Source organism: Miniopterus schreibersii, assembly GCF_964146895.1.
Source record: "Miniopterus schreibersii genome assembly, chromosome: 6".
Classification (NCBI taxonomy): Eukaryota; Metazoa; Chordata; class Mammalia; order Chiroptera; family Miniopteridae; genus Miniopterus; species Miniopterus schreibersii.
The window spans coordinates 33,498,474-33,511,522 of NC_138107.1; the positions used below are offsets into that span (position 1 = coordinate 33,498,474).

General features: G+C 38.1%; 1 protein-coding gene across 3 annotated transcripts in view; it reads right to left on the reverse strand.

Moving 5' to 3' along the window:
* The window catches only part of COL12A1 (collagen type XII alpha 1 chain), a 109,741-nt gene that overhangs the window by 13,307 nt on the left and 83,385 nt on the right, over window positions 1-13,049 (reverse strand). For all 3 annotated transcript variants that reach the window (XM_081139997.1, XM_081139998.1, XM_081139999.1), the window contains 7 exons: window positions 11,179-11,328; window positions 9,426-9,503; window positions 7,988-8,074; window positions 6,529-6,582; window positions 5,417-5,512; window positions 4,166-4,219; window positions 3,749-3,802 (listed from right to left, as the gene is read on the reverse strand). In XM_081139997.1, the coding sequence (XP_080996123.1) occupies window positions 3,749-3,802; window positions 4,166-4,219; window positions 5,417-5,512; window positions 6,529-6,582; window positions 7,988-8,074; window positions 9,426-9,503; window positions 11,179-11,328 (573 nt within the window). The remainder of the gene's footprint in view (window positions 1-3,748; window positions 3,803-4,165; window positions 4,220-5,416; window positions 5,513-6,528; window positions 6,583-7,987; window positions 8,075-9,425; window positions 9,504-11,178; window positions 11,329-13,049) is intronic.

A 13,049-nucleotide genomic window follows, 5' to 3' on the forward strand; every position in this document is an offset into this window, starting at 1 on the left:
GGAGCGCAGGGCCTCTCCACGCAGCCTCGCTCTTTGGCTCCGGGCCCCATCTCCACGCAGCGCCAAATGGCCTCTGCCTGGGTGAGTCACTCTGCTACCCAGCTAACATCCATCCCAACAGCAGGTCTCTGAAATCCAGCCGAGGATTTCTGAGTCAGATCTTTTTTATGGCTGTTGCGTTCCTCTGTCGAAGGAGATGTTTGTCTCACTTTCTGCAGAGAGTGAGAGCGATCATTTCACCCATATTCCTGGATTCCAGCAAAAATCAAGAACATTTGGATCGCTGCCTGCATTAAGTACCCATGCTTCCGTTGATTTTACAACAGGAAGTTTAAATTATTTCTTTAAAATTGTGCTAGGAATATTCCACTATAGGGTCCTGAATGTTTTTTTCAGAAACTTATAGAGATAAAAATTTCAGACTGTTTTCTGGAAGATCTAATCCTGCTTAATGAAAAACAGGCTCCAACTTCATCTGATGTAACATCAACATTGCTTCTGAGAGCCACTTAAGAAGCAAAACTATGCCGGTAGCATTGTTGTTTGGACAGTTTGAACGGATTTTCTTCCATCTGAGTTTCTCCAAATGCTACAGAGAACATGCTTTTCTTTCTTTCTCTTTCTTCCTTCCTCCTTCCTTCCTTCCTTCCTTCCTTCCTTCCTTCCTTCCTTCCTTCCTTCCTTCCTTCCTTCCTTCTTTCTTTCTTTCTTTCTTTCACTATCATATTTCTCAATAACCCTCCTTCAGTCAGCCTAAGAACACTTTCTTTTTCCAGCTTTATTGAGGCATAATTGACAAAAATATGTATATATTTATGGTGTAGAAGGTGATATTTTGATATATGTGTACATTGTGAAATAATTACCACAATCAAGATAATCACCATAATCATAATTACATCCCCTCACGTTTATTTTTTTAGTGTGCTGAGAACATTTAAGATCTATTCTATTAAGAAATTTCAATATACAATATAGTATTACCAACTATAGTCACTATACTCTACTTTAGATCTCCAGACCTTAACGCATCCTGCATAACTGAAACTTTGTACCCTTGACCAATATCTCCCCACTGCTCCGTTCCATCTGCCCCTGGCAACCACCATTCTACTCTCCCCTTCCCTGAATTCAACTTTGTTTAGATTCCATACATAAATAAAATTATATAGTATTTATCTTTTTGTCTAAGTTGGGATGAAAAGAATTTTATTCTGATGTCCTCAGCAGGGCTACCCATTGAGGCAGCAGCAGAACTTTGTGCTAGAAATTATTCTTAATTTTCAAAGCTGTAGCAGCTATTGTAGCTTTCCCCCCGTGTAAGGGGGGCTGAAGGATCCTATGGTTGTCTTCATAGATGCTCACATATTAGATACCTGTACCTATGGTTCTTTTGTTACTTTCTAACACTCCCCAAAGCTGTGTCTCCTTCTGAAAATCACCCCTGTTGAAGACAACCCATGCATTCTGTTCCTACCAACTCCACCTTAGTAACAATCTTCCTTCCCCACCATGGTCCTTGGGCTTGCTCTCCTGAGCTTTCTTTGTTTCTCTTCCACCACAGGGTTCAAGTTTCTTTTATTTTTTTATTTTTCTTTTTGTTTTTCAGCTAAGATGCCTATACCCAAAGTCTACCTAACTTTCCAAAATTATGTTCCATCAGCACTGTACTTTCAGTATTAGTTGTAGAAAACTAAGTGGTGGGTAGGTGCACAAGGCTGTTTGGAAAAGAGGGGAATGATTTTCTGAAAAGTTCTCTCACCCTGGGAGACCTAGGTGGCTTCACCACAAAGTTGGATTCTCAGATTAGAATTTGAGTAGAAAAACATAATCCTTCTTACTCCCTCGTTTTTCAGAGCAGATAGTGGTAATGGCTGCCTAACTGCCAGTTCAAAGAGAGCATGTCAGCGGGGTTTGCCCTGGCAACACACTATATCTGCACAAAGCCCGCCCTGGGTGGAGGCGATGGGCCCTGTAAGGCCTCAGTAGTAGCAGCAGCAAGTGAGTCAGCCCATCATTTCTTGCATTTTTGCTGTTTTCTAATTGAATAGACTGACTCTTGCAATCTCACTATTGTCCTTTATTTTAAAATAAGAATTCAAAAAAACTAATTCCATCTTCAAGAGTCAGAAAAAATGCACCCACACATACACACACACACACACACACACACACACACACACACACACAGACATACTCTCTCTCTCTCCAGGCACCAGACTCCCAAGGAATTTTCTATTTAACCTCTCTCCCCCAAACTCAAAAGTAGGCATTGGAGCAAATAAAATTCATTAGCATATCATCCACCATTTGGTATTATCTGGGCAAATCTCTGCTCCATCTGAATGACCTTCCTCTTCTGTCCAGTGGTGTCTGAGAGGTATTAAAGTCAAAAAGCCAATGTTTTCTTTTCTTCTTTTTTTAAAATATATTTTTATTGATTTCAGAGAGAGATGAAAGGAGTGGGAGAGAGAGACATAGAAACTTCAATAATGAGAGTTATTGATCAGCTGCCTCCTGCACGGCCCCTGCCGGGGATGGAGCCCACAACCTGGGCATGTGCCCTGACCGGGAATCAAACAGCGATCTTCTTGATTCTAGGTCGGTGCTCAACCACTGAGCCACGCCGGCCGGACAACAAGCCAATGTTTTCAATGACAGTTATTACAGTGCTGGCCCTCTCAGATTCTGCTGCTAATCATATGGTTTAACTTTTGATTAGTTAGAATACAGACTATTCTCAGACTGTTGTCTAAACCATAGGATGCTGAAAAGTCATTAGTTCCTTTGTTCTGAGCAACTCTAAATCCTCATTAAAACATTCATGATTTTTTTGCCCTGCCGGGCGTGGCTCAGCAGTTGAGCGTCGACCTAGGATCCAGGCGATCAGGGTTCAATTCCCGGTCAGGGCACATGCCCAGGTTGCGGGCTCGATCCCTAGTCAGGGGTGTGCAGGAGGCAGCCGATCAATGACTCTCTCATCATTGATGTTTCTATCTCTCTCTCTCTCTCTCCTTTCCTCTCTCTGAAATCAATAAAGACATATATCTAAAAAAAAAAAATTTTTTTAAAACACACAAAACAAAAAAAAAATTCATGATTTTCTATGAAAACAAATATTTCTATAATATTGAATAGAGCAGAGAGGCCATGCTTACTGTGCTTCTCATTTACTTACCCTAGAAAGGACTGGATTTCCTGCACTCTTTTTATAATAAGTCAAGAGCAAACCTGAAAGCTGCCACAAATGAGCAAAATTCCTACTAAATGCCAGTTATCTATCCCATCATCAAGGCCTAGAGGTGGTATTGAGTTCTAAAGATGTAGAGAGTAGGTGCTAACTTCATAAAAAGTGTCCTGAAAGTAAAGACTACTCTCAGGGTTACATAAAAGCTGCCTCACAATAAAGATTTTAATTTTAGGATTTAAAACAATTTGGTAGAATTCTTAAATCTCTTGCTAATCAGCTGAAATTCCTTTTATGGGCTTCTTTTTCTAAATCTGATAAATTTTTAAAATTTCCCAAATTAAAACTTCAAAAACTCTCCTCAAGTCCCACCATTTTGTTTCATAGACCTTGAGATTGATCTGATGTTGGCTGGTCCACTGATCATCGATTTTCAGTCTTCCACAACATACGTGAACTCTGCCTTCCAGCCATGCAGATGAATTGTGGCAGGTTCTTAATTAATAAGCAGCAATGTGGTCTCATTTTCAACATAATTAAAGCTTGCCTAGGAAAACTTACCCTATCTCCTGGAGGTCCCATTGGTCCTGGTGGGCCAGGGAGTCCTGGGGTTCCCTACATGAAAAGAAACAAACAAGTAAAACACTAATATTCTTTCTGTGTGGGAAAAGATACTTGTTATTCCCCAAAACACTTTTTTAAGACCGAAAGTTCAGGGGGCTCTGAAAAGAGACAGAAAACTAGAAAGAAGCACAGTGTCAGCCCTATGTTAGGTGTTTAGTCATCAAACAGGTTCCTGAACTGCCAAGCACAGACTTGAAGATGAAGACCAGAGCATGAAATGGAAATAATGCGAAGGACGGAGCCAGGCTTCTGCTCTGCTGCTTAACCTGGCTTCACCTTTTGAGGCAGTACAAAGGCAGCTTTTCAAATAACACTTGACAAGTGAAAGAAAAGGTAACTTCGAGAACAACTCACTGTTCGGCCTGGAAGTCCTGGCTCTCCAGCATCGCCCTTCATCCCTTGGCGACCCTAGAGAAGGCAGCGGGAAAACAGTTCCCAGGCGTTTTACAGAGATTAAGTGAAAACGGAAGACGTGAGTCATCTCCCAACTCTCCATCACTTCATAAATCCAATGTAAGAATATTTTTGAAGGGAGAGGAATAAATAATTTTTTGTATTGATGCTCACTCTTTAAACTACAAATGCCATATTATAATGTGTACATATAATTTTATGGGATAATTTTATAAAATTATGGGATAATCTACCGACTTTAAAAGAACATCATTTAACATAAGGGATTTTCACAGAAATAGAATTTGAAGGGGAAAGGCTATTTTGTGTTTAATATATTTAATTGGGTGCTAATTTGAATAGATATTCAATGAAATGTTCTAAGAAAATACCGTAACTTGGTATTTATTGTTACATGCTTGAAGACACTTGTTACAAAAGCAAAGGTGAATTAATTAAAACTGAGCAACTTAATAGTAGTAGTAAAAAAATAAAAAGTAAAAGCCCCTAAAACTTTCTTTTGGACATAAGAAGCTAAAAGTAGATGCATTCAACCCTCTTGCGCCTGTTCCTTAACCTGTCTCATTTCTGACTATATCTAATATAAACTTTTTTCTTTAAATGCCAAAAAAACTATCTATCTTCTTAAAAAGGAATTTAGACTTAAATTTAAGAACTATTCCATTACCATATTCTTATTCATGTACTGTACTTGCTTTATCTTAAGATACAGGAAAAAAGTTCATTAAATAAAATATGAGTCTTAAAAGGTAAAACATCTTTTATAGTTCAGATTTGTGTTTGGAACCAAAGGTAAACATTTTATTTAAAAATTTTCAAAGAAGTAGTGACCTAGATAAATAACACAAGCTTGCCTTGAGGTCATTAGGTATTAGAAAAAGACCCCATGGCTGCCACAGATCAAAAGCAACTTCAGAGCTTTCAGGATGTTGAAGAACATATGTATTATTTATTTAAAAAATGTTATAGGTCAAATAAATAGCAGTAACTTTGTCTACACAGTTATATATTATTACATATACTATTTATGTATCTGAAATCACAGTCATCATAGAAAATCATCTCAATGACTAACTTTGTTGAGCTCTCTGAGAAAACATTAGAATTTGGCAAAACGTAGTAAGAAATGTTTCAATTAGACTTAGTGTTAATCCACCATCCTCATTTAACAAAGAAAGCCTTTGTGCTTACTTGTTCCCCCGGAATAGAGAGTCCGTTGGGTCCCTGGGGGCCTGGAGGACCCTGGGGGCCTGGAGGACCTGAATCCCCACGAGGGCCAGGGGGCCCCTAAAATACACAAGGAAGAAACAACCACATGGTCATGTAATGCTCAGCCAGTGCTAACATCAGTCAGAAACTTGCCTTCCTAACTCAAAGATACCATCGTATAAGTCTTCATATAAGAACAATTGAAAATGACATAAATTCACAAGAACACTTAAATTTCCAAAAGTCCTATTAGAAGTAGATTTTTTGAAGAAGTAAGATACATTGAATATAATCTGTTCACATATTTACATTCATGTATTCATGAGATCAACGTTCAACTGTTAGTGGATTTGATTTATTTTAAGCTAGTCCTGATTTCTCTTATATTTGGGCTTATTTCTGGAACCAATATGTATATGAATCAAGCAAGGAAAGAATAGATGTCCACTGAGTACATACTCTGTGTTGGAGTTTCTTTGCCATGTGTCAAGGTGGAAGGGGCACAATCTTGGAGTCAGACAGACCTGGGTTAGCATCCCAGCCTCACCCTTTCCTAACTGGGTTAGCTTATCATTAGTGAGATTATGACAAAAGCTACACATTACAGTCATAATATATTCCCCCTCAAAAGCTTGAGTTGTTTCATGGAAGGCCAGTGTGAAACTGGTAAATGGGCCGGTGACCCCCAGTGACCGCACATGTGGCTGCTCGGCCCTTTGTCTGAGACAGGTGTAAAGCAGAGCAGCAGAACAGTTCCCAGCCCTCTCTAGCTCTCTACCTGTGGGGCTCTGCAGCCTGTGGGCTCTTCTGATTGAGACTGGGGGGTCCCCTCTGTTTCCCCATGTTACAGCAGAGCCCACAGGTTCTTCTGCAGATGTTCGTGTGCAGTTCCTACAGCAGTGAGGTGCCCTGTACATTCCTTTCTCTGATCCATCATTTTAACATCCAAAGACAAGACAGAGGTAATTATATTGCCTAAGGCACACTAAACATGAACTGACTTGCTCAAGGTCACATACCCCCTCAGCAAAAATTTGAACAACTCGACTTCAACATATAGATAAAAATTCCAATGCACTCCAAAATATACTTACAATTGCCCCATTGATACCTCTTTCACCTCTGGGACCTTTAGCACCAGGTCCTCCCTAAAATACATAGTAAGAGCACATTTTAGGGTGAATGCAAGGAAAGTGGGGAAGAGTTGATATATAAAAATTGTTTCAAGAAGCAGCGTATTCTCCAGACAATCAGTACTTCTGCAGTTACTTAATAAATACTTGAAGTAAATACTTTATATCATACAAATATGTGGGGGAATGGAATTTCAAAACATTGTACATCCCAAGTGTCTAATTTTTACATTCTAAACCTTTTTAATTGTTAGCAAATCTTGAAGTTTTATTTGAAAATTTGAGGTTTACTGGGAAAAGCAAGCATTATTTAAATACAGTAAAGTCAAAAATCAGCTTTGGAATTATATGCATCCATTCCTCAGGGAAAACAATACACAAAAAGAGTCTCTTGAATCTCTCAGAATCTCAGAATACATAATTTAGTAACAGGAATTCAGAGACTACTAAACGAAGAAGAAATAAATATGACAGTGAAATCCAGTAATGTTATCTTACAATTAGAGAAAAAAATGTCTACTTCTCAAAAGCATCTAAGTCACATTGGGATATAATTTTATTATTACAAATATAAATCAGGTAAATCACTATTAATAGAAATTATAGTAATTCCAGTGACATTTTGATTTTGTATAGGAGAAGCTGGTTTGTAATAAACCTAAAATCAATTTACATTGTTTGCTATAACCCACATGTAGTAAAATTGGTTGTTCTGCCAATCTCTGAGCTGTTCCTATGTTAATTAATGATTTTTTTAAAAAAGGCCAATAGGGTCTAGAGGTATCACTATCACTTCACAAAATCAGCTGAGCTCAGATGTTGGATTGACTAGAGCAAACAGTTCCACATTGATTAATGAGACATATCACTGCAATCTTCAATCTTTCGCCTTGTACTTCCTTGGTCTCCCCTCCCCCCATGAATAGACCTAGACATAGTCTTCTCACTCAAGTTACTCTAAACTCCAATACTTTCATCCAGAGTGTATGATATCATCACATACGTAACATCTTTCTATGTTATTCTCATGAGCTGTCTGCTATGTGAGGTACACATATCCTTGATCTAAACAAGTTGTCCTCAGGTCGGCCGCTCAACTGTGGCTCCATAACATACATACAAGAGGCTTTAAGGAGATGTAAGGAATTTTCAAAATCATGTGATTACAGATGGAAACCCATATTCACATCTTTAAGAGAAATGCTCTTGAATACTAAGCCAATTACATTTATTCCTGCATGTCTAGAGAAATGTGTTCAAATTTTCTCCTTGAATCACTCCACCAAAACATACCACAAAAGTGGTCTGCAATGTGGCTTGCTCTGTCCCAGAAAACACAGATGGCTAGAAGCACTTATGCAAAGGAATTATTACTCCAAAGCTCTAACAGGAAAAACTAGGACTTTTTCAGTTTCCTTACCGCAGGGCCTGGTGGTCCCGGAGGTCCAACGCTCTCCTGTGTACATGTGCAAGCATTTGGGAGAGCAGGACATTTTGCTTCATCTCTCTGAAATTTTGAAAAGAACATTTACGTATGAATTGAGGGTAAAAACGACTTCCCATCCCCACCTCTATTTATCCTGTTTACACAAGGAAATCTGTTTCCCAACTTGCTGAAATAATTTTTTTAGTCGTCATCACAAATAGTCTTACGCTGAATCTTTCTTTGCTCCTTTATGTCTTTATTTTACACTTACTTTAGGAAACCTCACATAACAAAGAAATGTTCACAAAACCACCACTTCGACCACTGGTGATTTAATCCAATTTTCTCTGATCTGGTGTTAGAAAATTGCCCATTTCATGTAGCATAGAATCTGAAGTCCTTCCCATGGCCTATAAGGCCTGACATGCTCTGCCAACCAGCACCCCACCACCTTGGCCGGCTCACTGCCTACCACCTTCTCCATTTACTCTGCTCCAGCCCGGCTGATCTAATTAACGTTTCTCAGATATTAATGGCACATTGTGGCCTTAGGGCCTTTGTATTTACAGCTCCCTCTCGCTCTGGCTCTATTATCCACATTGTTTGGATAATACAGCTCTGGTAGCTGATTAGTGTGCATGGTAATGTGTGCATTCTGGAGAAGAAGTGGCTAAGTGCTACTTCCTCTCCTCACTTCATTCAGGTTTCTGCTTAAATCTTACCTTATCACTGAGAGTGGATGGTTCTCACCTGGCTATCTATCCCTTTACCCTGATTTGTTTTTCATCTTAGGACTTTTCGATTGATAACACAGTCTATACCTACTTGTTAATTCTTTCTCTCCCCCTGCCTTTCACTGCTGTTACCCTAGCACATAGAATAGTGCCTGGCTTATAATAGGTGCTCAATTAATATTTGTTGAATAAATAATGCACACTCGTCCTGTGGATGTATGCAGCTTATTGCTTGCCAAATGCTTCAAATCCATCATCAGCATTCAACCTTGTAACCATTACCACTGACACGGATACTATGGCGATGAGTCATTGTCTCAAAAATAAATATGGTTAGTCATAAACTTCAGATATCCAGAGAGGTGAAGGCGTATTCTATAAAATGCTGAGATTTTACAAACAAAAGGGACTTGCGATCAGTGAGTGTATCAAACGTGCTGACTCAGCAGGACTTTTCTAACTATGCATAATCACCCTGGCTGTCGGGGAGAATTTACAGATGGGTCTTATGCATTCCTGGCTCCCGAAGTTAGGGTCACTGGCCAAACTCTGGTAGCTGATTAGTGTGCACAGTAATGCGTGCATTCTGGAGAAGAAGTTGCTGAGTGCTACTTCCTCTCCCAGACCATCAACCTCCGGATGCCCTACTCCCAGGAGAATAATAAAACTGAGACAGGTTTCCATTCCGTTTTACTTACCCTAGAGGGAATATCACAGCATCTGTCTCTACTGGTCCACACTGGGCTGCAGACGATGTCAAAATTCTGGATTTGGAACTGCAAACAACCAACAACATTAGCTAAAGATGCATGAGAAACATTTTATATTAACGTTTCCACATTTTAACCTTTCCCAACTTTTCACATAGACTGTCTCAAGGTACAAGCCCTTGAGAGCACTGGGAGCCTTGCTTCATAAGGAAAGAACATAAATGCCTGTGCCTAAGAGAAAAAGACAAGAAAGCAAATGCATGTGTGAAAATTCCCACTTCTGATTCACTTCCTTGGCTAAAATGAAATGTTTGATTGAGTTTTGTTTTTTAAAGAGAACATTAACTTCTTTATTTAATTGAGAATTTATTTCTTTAAGAATTTGAAAACAATGCACATTTTAATCAATTTTAAGAGTCTATCCTTGTAGAAAAGTAAAATTTCAAAATCCATTCTGCATTTGTTCTAAACTTGATGCTTTTTTTTCATAAATTCTTACCTAGAGGCTGACTAATAATTTTTATGACTATTTCAATATAGGATACCCTCCCTTGGTATGTGCAGAGGGATTGGTTCCAGGACCCCCAGGGATACCAAAATCCAAAGATGCTCAAAGCATTTATAGAAAATAACCTAACATTTGCCTATAACCGACACACATCCTCCAATATACTTTAAATCATCTCTTGGTTATTTGTAATACCTAATACAATGTAAATTCTATGTAAATAATTGTTATACTGCATTGCTTAGGGTGACATTCTGGAATTTTTTTTTCAGTCCTCAGTTGAATCCACATAATCCTCGGATACAGAGGGCCAACTGTATATGCTTTCTATCTTCCTACATTTAAAAAATTAAACTCTTTTAATAAAAAGGAAAAGGTTGTTTACATATAACTATTATAACTCTGACATAGTTGTTCTATTCAAATATTACATACTCTGAATTTTAATCACAATTACATGAAACCTGCACTTATTGCTTTTACATTGTGGAATAAAAACTTCACTTTAGAATCTAGAAGAAAATTCTGTCTATGGAAGAAAGCTAAATCAAGTAAATGTAATTCTAAAAAAAATAACAGAAGCCAAAGATAGTAGACTTGCTTTTAGAACTCTGTGATTATTGATCGACATTTACTATGAACTGAAAGGTTCACACAGCCTGGTGCAGTGAACAGGTCCACTTAAAGCTGTGTCACTGGAAAGCACAGTAAACAGGGCTGGCGGGCTCCTGCCTCGGCCGCGCCCGCGAACCTGCTGCTCACGCGGGCAGCCGGCCGCTTGGCCACGCGGACCCCCGGAGGCAGGACGGCTCCTCTGCGAGGAGCACGGGCCCCAGGGATGGGCGCAGCCAATGTCCACAAACGCTTCATGTCCTCACTGCACAAATTTGTATTAGCAGTTACTCTCTTTGAAGAATAAAAAATGAATTATTTTAGATTTCACTGATTATCCTGGCAGCGATTTGTGCTGCACTCTCCAATTTGAGCCCGTTTCAAGATGACGACATGATGTTCTCTGTTGCCCTGACATCTTATTTTGTTTTTAGCAATAAAGCATATTATTATGCTCTGTCAGTAGCATATTTTCTGAATGTAACTTTTCCAATGTTTCAATCTGAACAAGAAATTTAACAATTTAAAACTCACTGAGAAAAAAAATGTTGCCTCTTACTTAAAATATGCCATTTCAATCTTAACACAAGGTACCAAGAAAAATAAAACTCTGTTACTTACTGTGGCTGATTTCCTCTCCCCTTTCAGTAGTTTTCCAAGAATTTCATAACCATCCGTTGTGATATTCCCAGCTTCCTTGATGTCTTTTTCTATAATTTCATAGCAGTCGACGTAAATCTTAACACTTTTTGAGGTCACTACGATATGAACCTAAAAAGATCGTTTGTTTCCATTATAAATTTTCTAGCACCAAAAAATTGGCTGACTTCTTCATATTTCAGATTACAGGTTTAAAAACGCGTTCTTTAAGCTATTCTCATTCCAAATGAAGCGTCTTAGACTAAAAATCCAAGACCAGGTTGCAGTGGCAGGTCCCTTATTAACATCAAATCAAACGGCGCATATAACCTCTCTAGGCCTCAGTTTCCTTCAGCCATGTATACATGCGGCATTTCTTATTTTCCCACCATGTACTGTTACTGCGATGACCAGAGATAATGTAGTAGATGAGATGACTCGTAAACTATAAAGAACTATTCAAATACCAGTTAGTAAATCAATAGTATGTTATTATAGTCAGTAAAAAGGAGCCTAGAATGTCTTCCACTGACTTTGCTAAATTGAAATTTTAATTTATTTCCTTTTTATTATTTATTGATTTGAGAGGGAGAGAGGGAGAGGGAAAAGGGGAGAGAGAGAGAGGCATCAACATCAATTTGTTCTACTTTGTGCATTTGTTGGTGTATCAGACGACACTCTAACCAACTGAGCTACCTGGCCAGGGCTACTTTATTTCTTAATCTGTCAGAAAGAACTTGCACATCACATAAATACCTAACACAGTAAGAACTGACATATGTCTTCTATAGCGATTCAGCTCTGGAAATCAATAGGTTCAAGATTCCATTTCCTTATAAGTAAAAAATCTTATGTCGATTTACTTTTTCTCTGATACAAAAGACACTAGGAATCTTAAGAAACCTATTAGTACAGATAATTAATAAAACATTTGTATTTCAACAATGTAAAGAATGGTTTCAGGTAATCTTTGAGTTTATAGTTTTGCCGATAGTTTCCACTTATCACAGCGCAAATACTTAAGTAAGCACTTAGTGATTATTTTGAAAAGTTTGGCTCCAAGTTAAAAGAAACAGAAGTTCCCTTAAATGCTTTGAGTCAATAAACATAAGAACAATCTCTAGAGGTTTTTTTAAACAGTAGTTATTTTTCCCACAGAGAATCACCACCAAAACACTAATTTAGTGTGTCTGTAAGTGGTAAATATGAATTACATATTGCATTTATATAAAAGCAATACATAGCTTACTAAAAATAAAGAAACTTTAAATGCCCACAGCACAGTCATCTAACATTGAATTCAAGAACACCATCATAGAAGCATTCCCAAGACATTTATTATCTAATAAGAACTAAAACTTTTTTTCTTTGCTTAATCCCTTCACCCTTTTGGACACAGACAATAGTATAGTGATTGCAGAGGGAAGGAGGGGAGGGAAGAGGTAGAAGAAGAAAAAGGGGAGATAAATGGTGATGGAAGGAGACTAGACTTGGGGCGATAAACACACAATACGATATGCAGATGATGTAGTGTAGAGCTGTATACCTGAAACCTGTGTAATTTTATTAACGAATAAATTCAATTAAAAAATTTTTAAAAGAACTAAAACTTATTTGTTGGCTCTTCTATGAACAATCTCAGAAGCAAATATTGCAAAGAATTTGAAAAAATTATTGTATCCAGAAGAATTATTTCAAAGTCAAAACTTTTAATTTGTAACAAAATTATCCCAAATACACTGGTCATTCAAGGCCAACCATATGAAACACATGTTAAAAACATATTTTGCTACAATCTCTTCCATATGTTTTATTGCATTTAAACACATGTATAATTACATTTCACAGTGGGC